General features: G+C 43.0%; 1 protein-coding gene across 1 annotated transcript in view; it reads right to left on the bottom strand.

Moving 5' to 3' along the window:
* Positions 1-19,938, bottom strand: part of LOC126424714 (fibrillin-2) — a 161,950-nt gene extending 142,012 nt beyond the window's left edge. The window contains exon 1 of the mRNA XM_050087436.1: positions 19,829-19,938. Within this exon, the coding sequence (XP_049943393.1) occupies positions 19,829-19,938 (110 nt within the window). The remainder of the gene's footprint in view (positions 1-19,828) is intronic.
* Between the last annotated feature and the right edge of the window lie 5,778 nt (positions 19,939-25,716).

Raw genomic sequence — 25,716 nt, 5'->3', positions numbered from 1 at the left:
GTTCGCTGGAGAACAAATGAAGCCTTGTGCGCTAAAAAAGACTTGTACTGTTTTTCTGAAGTAAGACGGACGCAGATTTGTGGCAGTCTGATCTAATTTTTACTAAATGTATAAAAACGTGTATGTCTGAGTTGAGTGAAGTGTAAAGAACTGTTATAACTTACCGTGACGACGCACGAGCGACTCAAAGAAGACAATGGCTATATAAAAGAGCGCTAAATGGACATGATACGGACATAAAAATCTACCGTCATTGTTGTATTAAGCTTAAGGTACGATATATGTTTTAGTTATAATAAATATTTGTTCTGGGAATACTGAATCATTTAGCAGTGCTCATTCCTATTATCTCCTCAGTATTATTTTCATTTTAATTATGCATTTTGCTAATATTACAGACACCAAGATCAGCAGTCTAATGTGCGTGTTACATTGATAAAAAGAAAACTGTTTTATCGTCTTCTTGCATCAGCTTTAATATTGAATTTCTCTTTTGTGTGATGTTACAGTTGTTTTTGCGCCCTTAAGAACTTTCTGGTCCCTTAGGAAATTGTTTTGTCATAACAATAACTTCACAACCGGGTATGATCGTATCTACGATCATGAAGTAATTAGAAAGACGATAACGCAACTTCTTAATCAATAGCACGCTAGTTGTGACTGCCACAAGCCACGCGAAACCGCAAGTAAAAACTATTCACATCTCATAATGCAATATTTTATGACAATGGTCAATCCATGATTCTTACGCCAATTGTGATTGATAAAACAGTTAGTTAAATCTCAATTTCCAACTTTCCATTGAATAGCAACATCACTTCTATTTTGTAACATCACACTTGGCGCCCGAACAGGGACTTGACCAAAAATTAGTTCAAATTCTTGGAAAATTTTCTATGTGCTTGTGTTAATAAATGTTCTCTCGTTTCATGTACACATCATCTCTCTGTGAGTAAGACAGAAAATACGCTGGTCGATAACGCAGTTTAATTATCGAGAGAAAGGAAAAGAAAAGAGACGCGAATTTGCTGAGACAACCTAGTGCAAACCAAGCCATCAAAAAGTAAGTCAGAATTTTGCATACGCAGTGTAGTGCTTCAGTAGCAACGTTGCTTTTCCAAGTCGATCCACATCCTTTCTATCTCCTTCCCGCTATAGAAAATCTGCTTTATTTTATCTTTCAAAGTAAAATTCTTCGTAGTCTGATAACAGAAATTATTTCTCCCCATTGTTAGTATAGCTGTATTGCATTTTCAACATGGTGGATAGCGTGCGCAATTTGCAGTGAAGAGCATCTTCATTCATTTGTCTGAAACGGTTAGGTTCCATCTTGTCTTCTTGCCAGATAGAATTTCATTTGTTGCTCACGCGAGAGTGGTGCTCTTAGCGGACTCACCACGTCACTGACAAACGACGAAAGCCTTGCGTAGCACCTGATTTACTGACGAAAATGGCAGATAGTAAACAGAGACAGGTGACAACAGGAGACGGGAGTGAAGACGTTAATAGTATTCCATACCCTTTACGATCGCGAACGGTAGGTTCCCGTGTGGAAACTGAACTAACCATGTCTGTAACAGGGGAAAGTGACCCTAAAGTCCAAATTCTTCCCGCTGCAGCTACAAATGACCTCGGTGCGTTAATGGAAATGCTGAAACAACAGTTTGACGCAGTAAATGAGACTATAAAAACACAAAATGAGACTGTTAACGCCCGATTAGATGCTGTAAGCGAATCAGTAAAAACACAAAATGAGACTATAAAAACACAAAATGAGACTGTTAACGCCCGATTAGATGCTGTAAGCGAATCATTAAAAACACAGCTAGGCACAATCAAAACAGATCTGCATAAAGAAATTACGGCTGAATTAAATACCCATTTGGGTGAGGTGCAAACTAAGATCAGTGATCAAATTCAGAAAATGCAGAAACAGGTGAAAAGTGAAATAGCTGAAGTATCTGGAACATTAAACACAAAAATTCAGGCAGCTACCAAAGAAATAAACTCAGTTAGAAATGCAGTATCTGACATTGAAGGTGTAGTGGAGGATCTGTCGAGGCAGATAGACTCAATCAATATTGAAGAACAGGTTAAGAGCACCGTGAAAGCACACGCGGAGGCATTGTCGGAACACTACAGTGAATGGATAAAGGGTAAAGATATTTTTATCGAAAAGAAGGTCAGGGAGGAGCTTAGGGAGACTGTCAAGGATGTAACTTACGAAATCTTAGCTGCTCCTGGTAAGTCGGGAGACACAGTAGTTTCTGAATTGGGACAGATTCGGAGGACACTCACACGGGATCTTCCCGAGTGGAAGCAGCAAGTAGTGGACGAAGTCAGAATGCTGAGAAACTGGGTAGAAAATCCGCACACGCATACGCAAACTATAGGGAACAACTATTTAGACGGTGACGAATGTCAGTCAACTCCTTATTGTTCACCGCCTGATTACATGCAAAACAACAGTCCTGTTGAGTCCCGAGTAGGGAAACTAAATGATCCGCCCACAATCGTGAGTTTAATGCAAGAGGAAAGTGTGATTAAGCATCGCACTTTTCCTGTTTTTCATCCGCAGAAGCGAGAAATACACCCCATCGTGTTCCTAAAGAATTTTTCCGGCATATTTCCCAGGAGCTGGACAGACAGACAGCGTATTCAGTTCGTCACTGGCTTTATTTCTGGTGATGCAGCATTATGGGGAACGGAAATGGTAGACACGTGTAGGAATTATGAAGAGTTTGAGAAAATGTTCTTGGCAAAATTTTGGAGTAATGGGGTACAGCAAAGATTAAGGAAGGAGGTGTATGGTGCGGAAATTTTCAATGAGAAGCATGGAAGTCTCCGGCGATACTTTGAGAAGTATCTAGCAAAAATTAAATTCTGGGATTCTCCGATTTCTTCCAAGGACGTAATTATGATTCTCAAAAGCAAACTCCCTGTGTCTATTAGAGAGAAATTAGTAAATGTGTCCGAAGAAGACACGGATGTATTCCTTTCTGTGCTGGATTCCTTAGATTTAATTAGCGAGGATGTGCGCTCCAAGGTTGGCAGCGGCAAATTCTTCCCTGGCAGCCAGCAGAATGCATCGCACGCGGACAACAATGCGCCCAAGGAGAGAGCGAGCTACTGCGACCGCTGTTACCAACCCGCCAGCGGTTATCAAAACACAAACGGCAATAACTTTAAACGGAAGCAGAAAACCAATTACAGTAATCAGCAGAGATACCACCCAATTTACAACCACCAGGTACAACATCAGTACGGAAACCCACCCTTTAATTCTGCGCCTGAGCAGTATGGAAATTCTCCACAAACGATTGGTAATTTTTCAAATGGACCAGTGTACAATCAAAGTTATAGGTGGAAATATAGCAAGTGGCATGGGCAAGGCGGAGGCCACCCAGCACATCAGAACAACTTTTCACAGAATAGAGGACCGCGGAACAATTTTCAAACGGTACCAAATGCGAACTTTCCTTCACAAGGAAATGGTTTTGCCGGCAACCAAAAGATCGGGCGACATCAGCCTTCTCAAGTATTCTATTCACAAGTGAATGCACCCAGTGGATTTTACCCCTCTACACCGGCATTTGTACCACATAACCAGCACCAATATGAAACGGAACAAACACTTAAGGTCATGAATGACAAACAGGTTAAACATCCTGCGGAAAATTAGAGGCAGCGCCTTTCAGCCTCCTAGAGGTCGCTGCCGGTCCCAGTGGGGGTACTAACGAATACTCTGATTCTGAGTATGTTAATGCGATACGGTACGACCATGAGACCGACTTACGAGATGACCTTGCACGTGGCAAAGAAGCTCAAGACATTAACAACATTTATGATGAACAGGTCCAGGCTGCGATTAAGATTTCTATTGCCAACATTCCTTTCACAGCCGTTGTTGATACAGGAGCAAACATCAATGTGATGTCATCATGTCTCTTCAGAGAGGTGTCTTCTGTTTCAAAAGTTTTATCATTGCCGATCCAGGGCTGCTCCATATCGGGAGCGATTGGTCCATTGAAACAGAGAGACCGACACAGCCTCAACTGTAGATAGAATCTGTTTCGGTTTCCTGCCTCTTGCGTACTGGAAATTTCCTTGTGTGAACTGTTAATGATAAGTATTGTGTTTAACAGCGCACTGACTACATGGTAACGGCTACTACATGTCATCTTTAAGTATTAAATGCTATGTATGAAAAAATTGTTTATAGTGATGGACATTGAACTGATATTTCTTCAACAAGCTGAAGCAGGAAATAGGGGTTGCACCAAGAATTTCAATTTAATTTTAAGTTAGTATTAAAAAAAAAAAAATGCTTGCGAGGCGATTGCCCGGAGCTATATAAATATGTAAAGGTGAGAAATGGAGAAGGATGCGTAAATAAGCACTTCTCTCAAGGTACAAGAATATTTATAGATTTATTTTTAGTAATGTAAGTACTTGAAGTTCTGTAGTAAAAGCCCAAATTACCTGCTTAAAAAAAAAGGTACATGGTCAAACAGTCCAGACAGTGGACAGGAGTAGAAGAAATAGCTTAAAGTTCAGTTAAAGCGTGCTGTTAAATGGAAAAACAAGTGGTAACCCACATGTGTTCACGCAAGGAGACAATATGCTGTCGTAAACTAAGTTAGGTGAAATACAGTACAAATGGAGGCAAACCATGAAGCATCAATAATGTAGCGTAAGTACTCCACGAGGCCAGTAATTGCTATGAAAGTAAACTATTTCCCTGTGATCTGAGCCTAATGTAAAGAGTATATGAGGAATGTTAGCTGACGAATTGATTTCAGTAGAATCAAGTTACTAAATAACCACACAGCAAGCCCCCTGTATCATAAATAAGTCCAAGTAAAGATCTTCAGAAGATTTGTAGTGTAATCTAGCGACCATTCAATACCCTAATTGAAGGCTAATCTAAAGAACAAGCAATGCAGTGATATTTAAACTTAATACTGACTATAACCAGAGTAAGACGTAGAAGTAGCAAAGCATGCTGTAATGAAAGAGGTTGAAGTTTATATATGTGCCTATGTTTATTAAGATAATTTTATTTACATGCAGATTTTATTGCAAAAATGTCTCCTAAGACACTCCTCTTATGAAATCCATTTTCCTTGTGCCCGTTCCTTTTGATCCTGGTTCATTAACCCAGACCAAGGGTCGACTTGTAAAAGGCACGTGTGCTTCGAAGCAAAGCAGTGCTTATGAGAAATGAGACACGTAGCGTGATGAACTTCGCTAGCTTTGGTAATGTTTGTTATGGACCGGTTGCGTAAACCCAGTGAACTGTCGGTAATTCCATTCATGCAAAAAAAAAAAAAAATAGTAGACACGCGTTACCCTATTTTTTTTTAACAGAGAACGATTGCTGAGTACATGAAGCGAAGAGGGAGACCTATTGTTATCCAGTCTGCCCTCAAATATAAAAACAAATTTGGCAAGCAAAAAAAAAAAAAAAAAAAGATTCAGCGTTAAATGCGTACTCGTTATGTAGTAGATATGTTGCGTGGCAGTAGAAAATGATCTTGGGTGCACTAAAGAATAAATGCAACGAGTGTTGCGAAGCCTGTAGTTCTCATAATGAGGAGATGAGCACTTAAAAGAAAGTTTGAAAGAATATTTTTAGGTTCACTAGTGAAAGTAAACCTTGAGATATAAAGAGTCCATTCATAAAGCAGTTGTTCACTGGACTTAACAAAAGGAGTGACCATTAATTGTAAATATTAGCTCATAAGTGATCTTTTGTAAATAGTAGAATATAAGTCTTTCTGTACCAATGGAGGAAACCTGCAAAATTGGTTGTTTTGTAAATGAACTCTATCGGCGAAGGAACTAAGCACGAATGCTGTGTGAAGATGCACACTAAAGTGCGACGTGCATAATAAAAGTAACTGTTCACTGTATATTAGTGGTACTGCAAGTGTAAAAAGAAGTCAAGGCTACGACAACAGGTGCAACGCAAAGTTCAGTGTTGTTCTAAGTGCAGCGACAGCTAAAACATTCGTCGTCACTTACCTGTGAGCCTCATGGGAGGCAGTTGACAGAGAAGTATGGAGGCAACTTCAGTGTCCGGCTCCTCCGATGGGAAACGCGCGCGAGGTGTTTGTATCGATGCACTCGTGTGATACGAAGTTCACAAAAAAAAAAAAGGGAGCAATCGACGACCAGCAGCTCGGTTACAGCCTGAGCGCGAACGGATACTAAGTATTGGAGCTCACGCAACACTGTGCAGCCGCTGTGAGTGGCTGACGTGTGGGTGACGAAACAATCCAAACTTTAAACTGCTAACCGCCATGACTTCAATCGTACGTACTGGAGGAAAGACATTTGTACACTTGTGTGACTACATTTTCATATGTAAATTAAGCAATTTTCTTGAGTTGAAGTTAAGATGAGTGAGAAGTAGATTGTTAGATTACTCAGACCTTAAAGCCATTAATACCGGCACTCCTGAACACTGCTAAAATGAATTATAATCCTGTCTCTTGATGGACAAAGAAAATGAATGTGCACGATAGGAAGACCCTAAACTCCAGACCAGTCCCGATCCTTAACAAATGTATCCAGTAGCTTGTAAGTCATACTAATAGTTTTCCACTTCTTCTGTTTCATATCGTAAATAAAAACCCGGGAAGCCACTTGAATTCCTGGCACCACAGTGGAAAGGACAGATGTACTGCATGATGAACGCCGTAGACAGCTAACACAGAAAGTGAAAGCATCACGAAGTGTAGTGCTACGTTATTAAACTGTAATTGAACCACAAGGAGTCAACAGATGCTCGAACATTGTCCACTCTAGTTTAGTGAAAATAAGCACTCACTGTACTCATGTATTAGTTGTTAAGCTCAAGAGAAAGTAATTTCTGAATTCTATCCCCTGAAGTGCGAAATTAACGTTCACTTATTGTTATAAGCAAATATGGACCAAACTTAAAAATGCACATAAATGTTAGTCTTGGTATTATGGAATGAAGTGACTGATGAACAAAGAATGAAAAACTTTATTTTGAAAAATGATAAATATCTGATATATGTTTATAAATGTGATTTCAATTTATGTAATTTGTACGCCAGTAACGTTATGTAAATGTCACACCAAAAATCACGAATATCAGATGAGGACATGAGGATCGAGGTAATCCTTCGGCATTCCCTCTCTCCTCATGGGAGGCAATGTGATATTCGCTATTTTTGACTTCATTAAAACAGCAAATACGAGTAGTTAATACTTTCAGCCAGAAGGCAAATACTTGTTTATAAAGAATGATTAATATATAATAAGGCGTCGCATGGCGACGGTGGAATTTTCTAGATAATGTAATTCGTCGTCTTTGGGCGGCAATATAAACAGAAAAGTACGGATGGATATGCGATCCTTCACTATTTTGTTCGCTGGAGAACAAATGAAGCCTTGTGCGCTAAAAAAGACTTGTACTGTTTTTCTGAAGTAAGACGGACGCAGATTTGTGGCAGTCTGATCTAATTTTTACTAAATGTATAAAAACGTGTATGTCTGAGTTGAGTGAAGTGTAAAGAACTGTTATAACTTACCGTGACGACGCACGAGCGACTCAAAGAAGACAATGGCTATATAAAAGAGCGCTAAATGGACATGATACGGACATAAAAATCTACCGTCATTGTTGTATTAAGCTTAAGGTACGATATATGTTTTAGTTATAATAAATATTTGTTCTGGGAATACTGAATCATTTAGCAGTGCTCATTCCTATTATCTCCTCAGTATTATTTTCATTTTAATTATGCATTTTGCTAATATTACAGACACCAAGATCAGCAGTCTAATGTGCGTGTTACATTGATAAAAAGAAAACTGTTTTATCGTCTTCTTGCATCAGCTTTAATATTGAATTTCTCTTTTGTGTGATGTTACAGTTGTTTTTGCGCCCTTAAGAACTTTCTGGTCCCTTAGGAAATTGTTTTGTCATAACAATAACTTCACAACCGGGTATGATCGTATCTACGATCATGAAGTAATTAGAAAGACGATAACGCAACTTCTTAATCAATAGCACGCTAGTTGTGACTGCCACAAGCCACGCGAAACCGCAAGTAAAAACTATTCACATCTCATAATGCAATATTTTATGACAATGGTCAATCCATGATTCTTACGCCAATTGTGATTGATAAAACAGTTAGTTAAATCTCAATTTCCAACTTTCCATTGAATAGCAACATCACTTCTATTTTGTAACATCACATGCATGTCAGCAGGGGACTGTTCAAGCTGATGGAGGCTCTGTATAATGGTGTGGGCCATGTGCAGTTGGAGTGATATGAGACCCCTGATACGTGTAGATAGGACTATGATAGGTGACACGTACGTAAGCATCCTGTCTGATCACCTGCATCCATTCATGTCCATTGTGTATTCCGACGGACGAGGGTAATTCCAGCAGGACAATGTGACACCCCCACATTCGAATGGAAGAGAAGATTAATTTGAAATAGGTATTTACCAACAAGATACAAACATGACGCAGCCCGTAAACCTGTACACAGGGTGCCCCAAAATAATGTATACACTGTTTGAAACAGAATGTCTCTTTAATTAAAGGAGACAGAAACACAATTTTTATTGATAATAATTTAGAAGGCAGTGAAAAACATAACAATGCTTTCTTTTGTTTCAGGATTGTCAGCAAACATGGCGTTATCGTTTGAACAACGGAAATGGGTGCTAAAGTGTTACTGGAAAACAGAGAATGTGAGTGCGGTATGCCGACGTTGGAGAGTTGAATTTGGAACACCTCTACCGACAAGGGTAACAGTTACAAGAATCACCGAAGGAACGGTGCACAATATGAAGAAGGGACGTAGCGGACGAAAGAGAAGTTCAACAGACAATGAGACTGTTGATGCAGTAATCCAGGCACACACACGATCCCCGAAGAAATCTGTGAGGCAATGATCTCGTGAGACTGGGATCTGCAGAAGCAGTGTTCACAGTATTTTGCGGTCTCAGAACTTTAAGCCTTACATTCAAAGACTTCTCCATGTTCTTAACGAGGATGATCCTGATAGGCGAAGCGAATTTTGTGAGTGATTCATTAACAGATGTAAAAAAAAGAACAACTTTTCCAAGATCGAATTATTTGGTCAGATAAAGCGACGTTTAAATTTAATGGTACAATTAACCGCCATAACTGCATGTACTGGGCCAGGGAGAATCCATACGTAACCGAGCAAGGCCATGTTAATCTACCGGGAGTAACAGTCAGGTATGGTCTGTCTTCTAGAGGGTTAATAGGGCCGTACTTCTTTGACAACACTGTCACGGGCGAATCGGAAAAATGTTGGAAATGTTAACTCCTGGTCTTCGCGTTGTGTTTGGAAGTGAAGATTATTACTTTCAACGGGATGTGACGCCATTTCACTTTCACCTGGATGTGAGGGCATTTCTCAGTCGTACATTCCCTGCCAGGTAGATAGGACGAGAGTGTGGAGAGAGTGTGGATCTTCAGATTTAACTCCTCTAGACTTCTTTCTGCGGGGTACTCTCAAGAATACAGTTTACGCTGCGAGACCACACACACTGGATGATCTTAGAGAGAAAATTGAGCAAACCTGTGATGCTGTTCCGTTGGAATCAATAAAGTTGGCATGTCGCTCAGTCGAAAGTCGTTGTCGACGGTGATTGCGGTGGACAGACACCAGTTTGAACATTTACCACCTTAAGTCGGACCATGAAGCACCTCCTAACACCACTAAAATTGTATTTATAACCCCTTTCATTAAAGAGATGTTCAGTTTCAAAGAGTGTATACATTATGTTTCATGTATCATTCAAAGTACTTTACATCGCTGGCCACTACTTCCTCCCATCTTTCGGGCAGTGTGCGAGTCCCGCGTCGAAAAAATTGTTCATCGTTTGAAGCGATCCACGAATCGATCCAATTTGTGACTTACTCACGAGATCGGAAGTGTTTGTCAGCCAGGCCACGCGCCATTGACCTAAACAGGTGATAGTCAGAGGGAGCAGTGTCTGGAGAATACGGAAGGTGGGGTAGGACTTCCCATTTTAACGTCTCCAAGTACGTTTTGATCTCTTTTTGCAACGTGGGGTCGAGCGTTGTCGTGCTGCAAACTCACTTTGACGTGCCTCTCGCTGTATTGCGGCCGTTTGTCTTTCAATGCTCTGCTCAGACGCATTAATTGCGTTCGATAACGAGCACCTGTGATTGTTTCACTTGGTTTTAACACCTCATAGCACACGACGCCGAGCTGGTCCCACCAAATGCAGAGCATGAGTTTGGAGCCGTGAATATTCGGTTTGGCCGACAACGTGAAAGCATGGCCAAGATATGCCCATAATTTTTTCCGTTTAGTGTTATCGTAATGAACCCGTTTTTCGTACCCGATCACAATGCGATGCACAAATCCCTTCCGTCTTTGCCTCTGAAGCTACTGTTCACAAACACACAAACGCCGTTCAACATTTCCTTGTTTCAGCTCACGCGGGACCCAAGTTCCTTCTTTCTCAATCATGTCCATAGCCTTGAGACGTTTTGAAATGGCTTGCTGCGTCACTCCCACTAATCGTGCAAATTCTTGAGTTTGACGCGAGTCTTCACTCAGCAGTGTCTCCAATTCTGCATCTTCGAAAAAATTCTCTCTTTCGCCGCTATGCCGGTCTACGACGTTAAAATCACCGTTCTTGAAGAGTTGAAACGACTCACGACACGTTCTTTCACTAACAGCACTAACAGCGTACTTACCATACCTACCTGAAAGCATTCGACGAGACTCAGACGCTGTTTCCTTCATACTGAAACAAAACAGTAACACCTCCTGCCCATGACGAGAACGAGGCTCGTACACTGACATTTTCAATCAAAAACAACTTTATGATGCAGACGCAAATCGACTAATGTTTGAATGAGGTTATATTGACCGAGGTCCAAGCTAACTGCAGAACGAGTGAGTTGGCGCAGTGGTTACACACTGGACTGGCATTCGGGAGGACGACGGTTCAATCCCGCGTCCGGCCATCCTGATTTAGGTTTTACGTGATTTCCCTAAAATCGCTCCAGGCAAATACCGAGATGGTTCCTTTGAAAGGGCACAGCCGACTTCCTTCCGCATCCTTCCCTAATCCGATGAGACCGATGACCTAGCTGTCTGGTCTCCTTCCCCAAAACAACCCAACCCCAAGCTAACTGCCTGACATCTGCGATCTGTTTCTTTCGACCGCTACTTACCGTTGTCGCCACGTATCGGCAAACGGCGGAAGCAAAGTTGTGTTGTTGTTGTGGTCTTCAGTCCTGAGACTGGTTTGATGCAGCTCTCCATGCTACTCTATCCTGTGCAAGCCTCTTCATCTCCCAGTACCTGCTGCAGCCTACATCCTTCTGAATCTGCTTAGTGTATTCAGCTCTTGGTCTCCCACTATGATTTTTGCCCTCCACGCTGCCCTCCAGTACTAAATTGGTGATCCCTTGATGCCTCAGAATATGCCCTACCAACCAATCCCTTCTTCTAGTCGAGTTGTGCCACAAACTCCTCTTCTCCCCAATTCTATTCAATACCTCCTCATTAGTTATGTGATCTACCCATCTAATCTTCAGCATTCTTCTGTAGCACCACATTTAGAAAGCTTCTATTTTCTTCTTGTCCAAACTATTTATTGTCCACGTTTCACTTCCATACATGGCTACACTCCATACAAATACTTTCAGGAACGACTTCCTGACACTCAAATCAATACTCGATGTTAACAAATTTCTCTTCTTCAGAAACGCTTTCCTTGTCATTGCCAGTCTACATTTTAAATCTTCTCTACTTCGACCATCATCAGTTATTTTGCTCCCCAAATAGCAAAACTCCTTTACTACTTTAAGTGTCTCATTTCCTAATCTAATTCCCTCAGCATTACCCGACTTAATTCGACTACATTCCATTATCCTCGTTTTGCTTTTGTTGATGTTCCTCTTATATCCTCCTTTCAAGACACTGTCCATTCCGTGCAACTGCTCTTCCAAGTCCTTTGCTGTCTCTGACAGAATCACAATGTAATCGGAGAACCTCAAAGTTTTTATTTCTTCCCTATGGATTTTAAAACCCACTCCGAACTTTTCTTTCGTTTCCTTTACTGCTTGCTCAATATACAGATTGAATAGCATCGGGGAGAGGCTGCATCCCTGTCTCACTCTCTTCCCAACCACTGATTCCCTTTCCTATCCCTCGACTCTTATAACTGCCATATGCTTTCTGTACAAATTTTAAATAGCCTTTCGATCCCTATATTTTACCCCTGCCATCTTCAGAGTTTGAAAGAGAGTATTCCAGTCAACATTGCCAAAAGCTTTCTCTAAGTCTACAAATGCTAGAAACGTAGGTTTGCCTTTCCTTAATCGATCTTCTAAGATAAGTCATAGGGTCAGTATTGCCTCACGTGTTCCAACATTTCTACGGAATCCAAACTGATCTTCCCCGAGGTCGGCTTCTACCAGTTTTTCCATTCGTCTGTAAAGAATTCGCGTTAGTATTTTGCAGCCGTTGCTTATTAAACTGATAGTTCGGTAATTTTCACATCTGTCAACACCTGCTTTCTTTGGGATTGGAATTATTATATTCTTCTTGAAGTCTGAGGGTATTTCACCTGTCTCATACATCTTACTCACCAGATGGTAGAGTTTTGTCAGGACTGGCTCTCCCAAGGCCGTCAGTAGTTCTAATGGAATGTTGTCTACTCCCGGGGCATTGTTTCGACTCAGGTCTTTCAGTGCTCTGTCAAACTCTTCACGCAGTATCATATCTCCCGTTTCATCTTCATCTACATCCTCTTCCATTTCCATAAAATTTTCTCAAGAACATCGCCCTTGTATAGACCCTCTATATACTCCTTCCACCTTTCTGCTTTCCCTTCTTTGCTTAGAATTGGGTTACAAGTGGTTCTCTTTTCTCCCAAGGTCTCTTTAATTTTCCTGTAAGCAGTATATATCTTACCCCTACTGAGATAAGCCTCTACATCCTTACATTTGTCCTCTAGCCATGCCTGCTTAGCTATTTTGCACTTCATGTCGATCTCATTTTTGAGACGTTTGTATTCCTTTTTGCCTGCTTCATTTACTGCATTTTTATATTGTCTCCTTTCATCAATTAAATTCAATATTTCTGCTGTTACCCAAGGATTTCTACTAGCCCTCGTCTTTATACCTACTTGAGCTTCTGAGCAAAGTTGTACACCTTGTATGTATAGCAGACAATGGAAAATCCAGGTAGGAATATCAACAATGTAGGAAAAGATACATTGCTACTTACCGTAAAGAAGACAAATCAAGTTGCAGACCATTGAAATACACTCACATGTAGCTTCCGGCCACAGGTTTCGTCCGCAAACACACACACACACACACACACACACACACACACACACACACACACACACACACACACTTCACGCACACGCAATCGCCATCTCCTGCATTCCGGCCCGAGACGCTGGAGTTGTAGAGTTGGCGATCGTGTGTGCTTGAGGTGTGTTGCGAGCGCGCGCGCGCGCGTGTGTGTGTGTGTGTGTGTGTGTGTGTGTGTGTGTGTGTGTGTTTGCTGACGAAACCTGTGGCCGGAAGCTACATGTGAGTGTCTTTCAATGGTACCTGTCTTGCAACCTGACGTGTCTTCTTTACGGTAAGTAGCAATATACTGGCAATCACATGAGGATCTATGGCCAGTGGGGAAATATATCAGTCTAGTCGTTGACACTTGCAACAAGAGACTTGTTGGGTGTTTGATTTGTGGGAGAGGACCAAACAACTAGGTCATCGGTCCCATCGGAGTACGGAAAGATAGGGAAGGAAGTCGTCCGTGCGCTTTCAAAGCAACCATCCCGGCATTTGCCTAATTCGATTTAGGGAAGCTGCGGAAAACCTAAATCGAGCTGGCTGTCGTCCTCCCGAATGCGAGTCCAGCGTGTTAACCAGTGCGCCACATCGCTCGGTTTTGAAACAATAACTGCAGCAAATACATTATTTTTAATGAATAACATCGACTTTAGAGATAATACCTAAATTAAATGAATAAGACTCAGAATGTTTTGGAGAACAAAAGGTGTAAAAAGAAAGATTTGAAGAAGATCGAGGCCAACCTGCTTACTCTTTCTTCACAACTCATGAACTCATCTCTTGACTCACCAATGTAGCTATTTCAAACAGTCAACACATTGTCCTATCCGTTTTACGCAACTGTCTATGTGTTTTCACGTATTAGTGTGCGGCAATTATTTTCCATTCCTCTGTGTCTACATTTCAGTTAATCACTAAAAACTAATTCAAATGGCTCTGAGTACTATGGGACTTAACATCTGAGGTCATCAGTCCTCTAGAACTTAGAACTGTTTAAGTAGTTCTAAACAACCTAAGGATATCACACACATCCATGCCCGAGGCAGGATTCGAACCTGCGACCGTAGCAGGCGCGCGGTACCAGACTAAAGCGCCTAGAACCGCATGGCCACCGCGGCCGGCCAATCACTAAATCAATTTCTTACATTGTAACTTGTGCACCTGACGATCTGTCTTTTTACTGCATAAAACGTTTAGTTTGCTCAGCCGCAATATCCGGTTTTTACGCCAAAGAGACTGGTATAGGCATGCGTATTCAAATACAGAGATATGTAAACAGGCAGAATACGGCGCTGCGGTCGGCAACGCCTATATAAGACAAAAAGTGTGAGGCGCAGTTCTTGCATCGGTTACTACTGCGACAATAGCAGGTTATAAAGATTTAAGTGAGTTTGAACGTAGTGTTGTAGTCGGCGCACGATCGATGGGACACATAATCTCCTAGGTAGCGATGAAGTGGGGATTTTCCTGTGCCACCATTTCACTAGTGTACGGTGAATATCCCGAATCCGGTAAATTATCAAACCTCCGACATCGCTGCGGCCGGAAAAAGAAGCTGCAAGAACAGGATAAGCGACGAGTGAAGAGAATAGTTCAACGTGACGGAAGTGCAACCCTTCCGCAAATTGCTGCAGATTTGAATGCTGGGACGTCAACAAGTGTCAGCGTGCGAACCATTCAACGAAACATAATCGATATGAGCTTTCGGAGCCGAAGGCCCACTCGTGTACCCTTGATGACTGCACCACGCAAAGCTTTACGCCTCGCCTGGGCCTTTCAACACCGGCATTGGACTGTTGAAGATCTGAAACACATTGCTGGTCGGACGAGTCTCGTGGATGGATGTGCATGGATATGGAGACAACCTCGTGAATCCATGGGCCCTGCATGTCAGCATGGGACTGTTCAACCTGGTGGAGGCTCTGTAATGGTATGGGGCGTGTGCAGTTGGAATGATACGGGACCCCTGATATGTCTGTATACGACTCTGACAGGTGACACGTACGTAGGCATCCTGTCTGATCACCTGTATCCGTTCATGTCCATTGTGCATTCCGACGGACTTGGGCAATTCCAGCAGGACAATGCGACACCCCACACGTCCAGAATTGCTACAGAGTGGCTCCAGGAATACTCTTCTGAGTTTAAACACTTCCGCTGCCCACCAAACTCCCCAGACATCAACATTATTGAGCATATCTGGTATGCCTTGCAACTTGCTGTCCAGTCGAGATCTCCACCCCCTCGTACTCTTAAGGATTTATGGATAGACCTGCAGGATTCGTGGTGTCAATTCCCTGCAGCACTACTTCAGACATTACTCGAGTCCATACCACGTCTTGTTACGGCAGTCCTGCGTGCTCGCGCGGGTCCTGTACGATATTAGGCGGGTGTACCAGTTTCTTTTGCTCTTCAGTATACGAGGGTAATCTCAAATGTAAGGTCTCCTATTTGTTTATAAGTACATAGACCTGTTTATTTCTACACTGGTTTACATCACTTTACAACTTGAACATTTAGCTATTTTTCGACGTAATCACCATTTCTGTCGATGCAGTTTTGTAGACGCAGTTTTTGTATGCCCATGTCATACCAGCTCGCCGCCATGCTATTCAGAAAGTTATGAACCTCTTCTTTCACCTCGTCGTCGGAGCTGAATCGCTTTCCGGCCAAATGTTGTTTTAACCTAGGGAACAGGTGATAGTCACGGGACGCCAAGTCAGGACTGTAGGGTGGGTGGGTGATTATGTTCCAGTGAAACTGTTGCAGGAGAGCAACGGTTTGCCGAGCGATGTGTGGGCGAGCGTTGTCATGGAGAATGTGTACGCCCTTGCTCAAGATTCCTCTTCTCCAGATGTGAATTGCCCGCTTGAGTTTTTTCAGAGTCTCACAGTACCTGTCAGCGTTAATTATGGTCCCAGTAGGCATAAAGTCGACCAAAAATACCCCTTTCCGATCCCAAAAAACGGTTGTCATGACTTTACCGGCAGACTGTGTTTGTTTGAATTTCCGCGGCTTTGGCGAAGAAGGATGCCACCACTGGCGTGATTGTTGCTTGGTCTCAGGTGTAAAGTGGTATGCCCAGGTTTCGTCACCCGTGACAACTGAGTCCAGAAAGTTGTCCTGTTCGGCTGCAAGGCGGTGAAGAAATGCGCGGAAAGCATCAACTCTTTGCCGCATGTGCTCCTCAGTCAGCATGCGTGGCACCCATCTTGCGCACGCCTTCCGGTAGTCCAATGTTTCCATTAAAATTCTGTGAGCGGTGCTTCCGGAAAGCTCAGGAACCAACGCGCAGAGATCATCCAGAGTGATCCGCCGATCTTCACGCACGCTTTGCTCAACCTTCAACACTGATTCCTCAGAAACTGAAGGTCTCCCGCACCTTTTTTTGGCGTGAATTTCCGTCCGACCAGCTGCAAACTCTCTCCACCACTTACGAACATTTTTGACATCCATGCACGACTCACCATACACTTCCGCCAATTGGCGATGGATTTCAATCGGCGTAGTGCCATTTGCGTTCAAAAACCGAATAACTGCGCGCAATTCGCACTTGGCGGTAACATCCGACGGGAGCTCCTTTCTCAACGGCTGCCAAGCCAAGACTGAGCGCCTCAGCGCGGCGTGCGGATGATTACACACAGCGCGTGAAGCACTCTTCATAACAGTGTGACCAACTGCCACACAAACAGAGTTCTGTACTTATAAAAAAAATAGGAGACCTTACTTTTAGGATTACCCTCTTAGACACATGGTTAACGACACATGGAACTTTGGGTCTGGCAATACATCGAACTGGGGTAGCCAAATGGCAAAGCGACTACTCGCAGTAAGCTGGTAATCCACGTATTGAGTTCGATCCGGCACAGATTTTCACTGTCGTCATTCCCTTAAACAGCTGATACATGTCCATATTCGCAACTGCGAATACATTTCACGTTTCTTATTTCTGACGTCGATGTGTTGTTGAATTTTGGAACGTGTTTTACGCTCGCGTAGTATGACTCTTCTAGAGACCAAAAATGTCCTCTGTAGGAATGAACATGGGTTCCGAAAACAATGTATCACATGGGCATACAAAAACTGCCACAGCGTCTACAAAAATGCATCGACAGAAATGGTGTGTAAGTCAAAAATAGCTAAATGTTCGAGCTGTAAACTGTTGTAAACCGTTGTAGAAATAGACAGGTGTATGTATAAAAAAAGGTGGGAATTTAAGGAGATGCGACCTGGATAAACTGAAAGAACCAGGGGTTCTAGAGAGTTTGAGGGTGAGCGTAAGGGAACAATTGACAGGAATGGGGGAAAGAAATACAGTAGAAGAAGAATGGGTGGCTTTGAGGGATGAAATAGTGAAGGCAGCAGAGGATCAAGTAGGCAAAAAGACGAGGGCTAGTAGAAATCCTTGGGTAACAGAAGAAATATTGAATTTAATTGATGAAAGGAGAAAATATAAAAACGCAGTAAACGAAGCAGGCAAAAAGGAATACAAACGTCTCAAAAATGAGATCGACAGGAAGTGCAAAATGGCTAAGCAGCGATGGCTAGAGGACAAATGTAAGGATGTAGAGGCTTATCTCACTAGGGGTAAGATAGATACTACCTACAGGAAAATTAAAGAGACCTTTGGAGAAAAGAGGGCCACTTGTATGAATGTCAAGAGCTCAGATGGAAACCCAGTTCTAAGTAAAGAAGGGAAAGCAGAAAGGTGGAAGGAGTATATAGAGGGTCTATACAAGGGCGATGTACTTGAGGACAATATTATGGAAATGGAAGAAGATGTAGATGAAGATGAAATGGGACATACGATACTGCGTGAAGAGTTTGACAGAGCACTGAAAGACCTGAGTCGAAACAAGGCCCCAGGAGTAGACAACATTCCATTGGAACTACTGACGGCCTTGGGAGAGCCAGTCCTGACAAAACTCTACCATCTGGTGAGGAAGATGTATGAGACAGGTGAAATACCCTCAGACTTCAAGAAGAATATAATAATTCCAATCCCAAAGAAAGCAGGTGTTGACAGATGTGAAAATTACCGAACTATCAGTTTAATATGTCACAGCTGCAAAATACTAACGCGAATACTCTACAGACGAATGGAAAAGCTGGTAGAAGCCGACCTCGGGGAAGATCAGTTTGGATTCCGCAGAAATGTTGGAACACGTGAGACAATACTGACCCTACGACTTATCTTAGAAAATAGATTAAGGAAAGGCAAACCTACGTTTCTAGCATTTGTAGACTTAGAGAAAGCTTTTGACAATGTTGACTGGAATACTCTCTTTCAGATTTTGAAGGTGGCAAGGATAAAATACAGGGAGCGAAAGGCTATTTATAATTTGTACAGGAACCAGATGGCAGTTATAAGAGTCGAGGGGCATGAAAGGGAAGCAGCGGTTGAGAAGGGAGTGAGACAGGTTTGTAGCCTGTCCCCGATGTTATTCAATCTGTATATTGAGCAAGCAGTAAAGGACAGTGTCTTGAAAGGAGGATATAAGAGGAACATCAACAAAAGCAAAACGAGGATAATGGAATGTAGTCGTATTAAATCGGGTGATGCTGAGGGAATTAGATTAGGAAATGAGACACTTAAAGTAGTAAAGGAGTTTTGCTATTTAGGGAGCAAAATAACTGATGATGGTCGAAGTAGAGAGGATATAAAATGTAGACTGGCAATGGCAAGGAAAGCGTTTCTGAAGAAGAGAAATTTGTTAACATCGAGTATTGATTTAAGTGTCAGGAAGTCGTTTCTGAAGGTATTTGTATGGAGTGTAGCCATGTATGGAAGTTAAACATGGACGATAAATAGTTTAGACAAGAAGAGAATAGAAGCTTTCGAAATGTGGTGCTACAGAAGAATGCTGAAGATTAGATGGGTAGATCACATAACTAACGAGGGGGTATTGAATAGAATTGGGAAGAAGAGGAGTTTGTGGCACAACTTGACAAGAAGAAGGGATCGGTTGGTAGGACATGTTCTGAGGCATCAAGGGATCACCAATTTAGTATTGGACGGCAGCGTGGAGGGTAAAAATCGTAGAGGGAGACCAAGAGATGAATACACTAAGCAGATTCAGAAGGATGTAGGCTGCAGCAGGTACTGTGAGATGAAGAGGATTGCACAGGATAGAGTAGCATCGAGAGCTGCATCAAACCAGTCTCAGGACTGAAGACCACAACAACAACAACAACAACAACGAAACTCTCTCTAGACATGTGGTGGACAATCAAAAGAGATTCTGTTTGTAAGTCAAGTAAACCAGCGGAAAGGCTCACTAAGCGATGGGGTGGAGGAGGAGGAGGAGGAGGAGGAGGAGGAGGAGGAGACAAGGGACCCAACCATTCGGAGCAGGTGAAATCGTGGCAAACGTCCGGCGTGGCAAATGTCCGCACACAGAGAGCGACGCACGTGCAGGGTGTGGCTCGAGCAGCGGCACTCACGTGACGGGCTTCAGGCAGACTCCCACGGCGGCGTCCAGCGGCGCGGGGGCGTGCGCGGCCATCAGCAGCAGCAGAGGCAGGGCCAGCAGCGTCCAGGCGGCCGCCGGCATCGCGGAGGACTCGCAGGCGGGCAGCGAGCGCCGGCAGAGGCCCTTCCAGCTTCCTGCCCCGCAGATAAACGGACGGAAGCGCACCCATCACGGATCCGCCGCCGCACAATCTGCATCTCGCTGGTCCGTGTCGTCATTGCATCCACACCCACACCGGGTCGCATTGCGGGGATTTGCTACCACAAGGATCAGTACTGGGCCTATTACTCTTCTCATCATACGAGGGCCATTCAATAAGTAACGTAACTCATTTCTTTCCTCTTTCCCAATTTCGGTTGAAAAAAAAAGAAAAAAAAAACGAAATTTATTGTGGGACATCGTGGAATATTTCCGCTTCAGCCCCTATAGTTTCATGAAGCTTCAGTAGGTGACGTCGCCAAACGTACACTACTGGCCATTAAAATTGCTACACCACAAAGATGACGTGCTGTTGTTGTGGTCTTCAGTCCTGAGACTGGTTTGATGCAGCTCTCCATGCTACTCCATCCTGTGCAAGCTTCTTCATCTCCCAGTAATTACTGCAACCTACATCCTTCTCAATCTGCTTGGTGTATTCATCTCTTGGTCTCCCTCTGCGATGTTTACCCTCCACGATGCCCTCCAATGCTAAATTTATGATCCCTTGATGCCTCAGTACATGTCCTACCAACCGATCCCTTCTTTTTGTCAAGTTGTGCCACAAACTCCTCTTCTCCCCAATTCTATTCAATACCTCCTCATTAGATATATGATCTACCCATGTAGTCTTCAGCATTCTTCTGTAGCACCACATTTCGAAAGCTTCTATTCTCTTCCATACATGGCTACACTCCATACAAATACTTTCAGAAACGACTTACTGACACATAAATCTATACTCGATGTTAACAAATTTCTGTTCTTCAGAAACGCTTTCCTTGCCATTGGCAGTCTACATTTTATATCCTCTCTACTTCGACCATCATCAATTATTTTGCTCCCCAAATAGCAAAACTCCTTTACTACTTTAAGTGTCTCATTTCCTAATCTAATTCCCTCAGCATCACCCGACTTAATTCGACTACATTCCATTATCCTCGTTTTGCTTTTGTTGATGTTCATCTTATATCCTCCTTTCAAGACACTGTCCATTCCGTTCAACTGCTCTTCCAAGTCTTTTGCTGACTCTGACAAAATTACAATGACATCGGCAAACCTAAAAGACTTTATTTCTTCTCCATGGATTTTAATACCTACTCCGAATTTTTCTCTTGTTTCCTTTACTGCTTGCTCAATATACAGATTGAATAAAATCGGGGAGAGACTACAACCCTGTCTCACTCCCTTCCCAACCACTGCTTCCCTTTCCTGCCCCTCGACTCTTATAACTGCCATCTGGTTTCTGTAAAAATTGTAAATAGCCTTTCGCTCCCTGTATTTTACCCCTGCCACCTTCAGACGTGCTACAGACGCGAAATTTAACCGACAGGAAGAAGATGCTGTGATATGCAAATGATTAGCTTTTCAGAGCATTGACACAAGGTTGGCGCCGCTGGCGACACCTACAATGTGCTGACGTGAGGAAAGTTTCCAACCGACTTCTCGTACACAAACAGCAGTTGACCGGCGTTGCCTGGTGAAACGTTGTTGTCATGCCTCGTGTAAGGAGGAGAAAAGCGTATCATCACGTTTCCGACTTTGATAAAGGTCCGATTATAGCCTATCGCGATTGCGGTTTATCGTATCGCGACATGGCTGCTCGCGTTGGTCGACATCCAATGACTGTTAGCAGAATATGGAAACGGTGGGTTCAGGAGGATAATACGCAACGCCCTGCTCGATCCCAACGGCCTCGTATCACTAGCAGTCGAGATAACAGGCATCTTATCCGCATGGCTGTAACGGATCGTGCAGCCACGTCTCGATCCCTGAGTCAACAGATGGGGACGTTCGCAAGACAACAACCATCTGCACGAACAGTTCGACGACTTTTGCAGCAGCATGGACTGTCAGTTCGGAGACCATGGCTGCGGTTACCCTTGACGCTGCATCACAGACAAGAGCGCCTGCGATGGAGTACTCAACGACGAACCTGGGTGCGCGAATGGCAAAATGTCGTTTTTTTTTTGGATGAATCCAGGTTCTGTTTACAGCATCATGATGGTCGCATCCGTGTTTGGTCACTTGGCGACATCGCATTGAACGCACATTGGAAACATGTATTCGTCATCGCCATACTGGCGTATCACCCGGCGTCATGGTATGGGGTGTTATTGGTTACAAGTCTCGGTCACCTCTTGTTCGCATTGACGGCACTTTGAACTGTGGACGTTACATTTCTGATGTGTTACGACCCGTGGCTCTACCCTTCATTCGATCCCTGAGAAACACTACATTTCAGCACGTTCCAGGTCCTGTACGGGCCTTTCTGGATACAGAAAATGTTCGACTGCTGCCCTGGCCAGCACATTCTCCAGATCTCTCACCAACTGAAAACGTCTGGTCAAGGGTGGCCGAGCAACTGGCTCGCCACAATACGCCAGTCACTACTCTTGATGAACTGTAGTATCGTGTCGAAGCTTCATGGGCAGCTGTACCTGTACACGCCATCCGAGCTCTGTTTGACTCAATGCCCTGGCGTATCAAGGCCGTTATTACGGCCAGAGGTGGTTGTTCTGGGTACTGATTTCTCAGGATCTATGCACCCAAACTGCGTGAAAATGTAATCACATGTCAATTCTAGTATAATACATTTATCTAATGAACACCCGTTTGTCATCTGCATTTCTTCTTGGTGTAGCAATTTTAATGGCCAGTAGTGTATTAAAAAAGGAAAATACAATCGCAATGATAATAAATGTCCTGTTTCCACGAAAATAGGCACAGTCCATTTTCTTTTAGTTTTATGAGCAAAATCAGTGTAGTCTTTACCTGCATGATACGAGGGTCAGTCAAAAAGTAATGCCTCCTATTTTTTTTTCTACATTTAATTGTCAGGAAATTTAAATGCAATTACATAGGTTGAAAACCACAACATTGAGGATCATTTTGTCATTTTTCAATGTAATCTCCGCCCATCTCTACAGTTTTGGTCCATCTTTGAACAAGGGCATGTATCCCAGCACGGTAAAAATCACAGCTCTGCTTCCTAAGCCATTGACGCACGGATGTTTTGACGGCCTCCTCATCTTCAAAATGAATCCCACGATGAGCTTCTTTTAATGGCCCGAACAGATGGAAGTCTGATGGTGCCAGGTCAGGGCTGTATGGGGGATGAGGCAAAACTTCCCATCCAATTTTGACAATCTCGTCAGAGGTGTGACGACTGGTGTGTGGTCTTGCATTGTCATGCAAAAGAAGAACATCTGCCATTGATTTTGTTGGGCGAACTCGCTGAAGACGTGCTTTAAGTTTGTTGAGGGTTGTGACGTATTGAACAGAATTTATTGTGCATCCCTGCACCAAAAAATCAACCAGAATCACACCCTCTGTATCCCAGAAAACTGTTGTCATAACTTTCCCTGCCGATCGCACAGTTTTGAATTTTTTCTTCCTCGGCGAGCTTGTGTGACGCCACTCCATTGACTGCCTCTTTGATTCGGGTTCAAAAAAATGCACCCATGTTTCGTCCCCGGTCACAATTTTTTTCAGAAACTCATCTCCCTCCAAACGGATGCGCTGCAAGTGTTGGGAGGCTATTGTTTTCCTTGCCTCTTTATTCTGATCGGTTAACATTCTTGGAACCCACCGTGCACAAACTTTTGAGTACCCCAATTGTTTAATAATCGTGATCACACTGCCTTTACTAAGAGAAATAATGCGACACACTTCATCTGCAGTCACCCTATGGTCACCACGAATGATGTCATCAACTTGCTGAATGTTGTGTGGAGTCACTGCACTCACCGGCCTGCCGCTCCGCTTTTCGTCAGTCAACGGTGTTTGCCCTTCAGCTTCCTTACAACGACGAACCCATCGTCTAACAGTGCTGACATCCACTGTCACAACACCATACACCTTCTTCAGTCTTTCATGAATGTGTATGGGCGTTTCACCTTCTGCATTCAAGAATTCAATCACACAACGCTGTCTCAAACGAACATCGATGTCGGCCATCTTACAAACTTCTGCTGTGCTGCCACCTGTTGACACAGAAAGTTACTACTGCAGTGGATTGCAGAAGAAGGTTTGAGGAATGGCGCCAAATTCAAATTTTTCACTTAACCTAATTTCTTTAAGTAGAAAAAAAATGGGAGGCATTACTTTTTGACCGACCCTCGTACAATTTGCAGCTCATTATTTTGAGACTTCGAGAGAAGTGCACTGCGCCGATCACAGATGATCCCCGCGCGGGATTAGCCGAGCGGTCTTAGGCGCTGCAATCATGGACTGTGCGGCTGGTCCCCTCGGGCATGGGTGTGTGTGTTTGTCCTTAGGATAATTTAGATTAAGTAGTGTGTAAGCTTAGGGACTGATGACCTTAGCAGTTAAGTCCCATAAGATTTCACACACATTTGAACATTTGAACACAGGTGATCTCGTGTGTATCTCAAACATTTCAGACACGTGAAATAACGTCGGAGAATACAATCCTTCACACCATCAGATGATATGTCGAAAAAAAAAATTACAATCATTTTATGTTCAACAACAACAAGCTATAAGTCAAGAGCACGTAGCTGTTTTGTACACTATGGCAGGTCTCGCTTTACCACTGCGATGCTATATCATACAGGCGTATAAGAAACAGACCGTGAGAGTCTGTATTGTAACACATCCTATAAGTCTCTTCCTTTACATCGAAACCAGTTACCATCTGCATGCTTACATGGGACATTTTTGATGCGTAACTAACCTCTTCCGATATGTCTGTAAAGTTTCTGTTATACAGCAGCAGATTCTTGCGTTCTGGTTTTGCAAGCAATTTTATCATCACAACCTAACTTACACAATCTGCTCACACGTCAGAAAAAAATCCACTATAATTTCTAGATTCCACTACGAACTGTAATTCAAGTGATGTCTACCTTATAAGTAGAGATTGTGAAGTATAAAAAAAAACACCTATTTTTTTAAACACACTATCGTGACAATAAATAAAAAACAGTCCACGAGAATAGAGACAGCCGATTGCCATAAGTTTTAGGAACAAAATCGTAGTAGATTTGAGAGAACTATCTGCTCCATTTATAGTACTGCTTGTAATAGTACCTCCGACAAGACTTAACCGCATCTCTCTCTCTCCTGATATATCGAAAAACAATTACCGTCTGTGTGTTGTCATTGAGCATATTACATATACCATATCGCTCCATTGGGGCTGGAGGCCAATGCCCGAAATCCTTCACACAGATCTGCACAAAATTTTGTCGTCTGTACTGGAGGACGACATATCCAGCAAACTATATACGAGAGGGTTCCTGTATTGTTCCCTCATAAGCAGTCTAAAAATCTTTCATTCCCCTTACAGCTATTGCAGTTTTCCACATCAAATCCATACCTTCCCTCACGACAGGACATAGTCATTTTCTTTGCACATGTCGGAAAACCCAGATAGTTCATCAACCTGCTGCTCAAGGCGATCCATCATAACGATGAAGGGCAGTCTAATGAAAACTGAACACTCACCAGAACAGTTCCATGGAAGGTCCCATTCAAAAGTAATCACCATACACGTTAAGACGTTTATCCCACTGGGAGATGAAACAATCCATTCCCGTTTGGTAGAACACGATCAGCCTTTAACAGATCCACAACCGCACCAACTCTTCCTCCAAGTGGAACTGACATCCACACATCTTTCTTCAGTTCACTAAAGAC

This window comes from Schistocerca serialis, chromosome 10 (genome assembly GCF_023864345.2).
Source record: "Schistocerca serialis cubense isolate TAMUIC-IGC-003099 chromosome 10, iqSchSeri2.2, whole genome shotgun sequence".
In the NCBI taxonomy this organism is placed as follows: domain Eukaryota; kingdom Metazoa; phylum Arthropoda; class Insecta; order Orthoptera; family Acrididae; genus Schistocerca; species Schistocerca serialis.
Note: the sequence above shows the minus strand (reverse complement) of the source record. Positions and strands in the feature narration are given on the sequence as shown.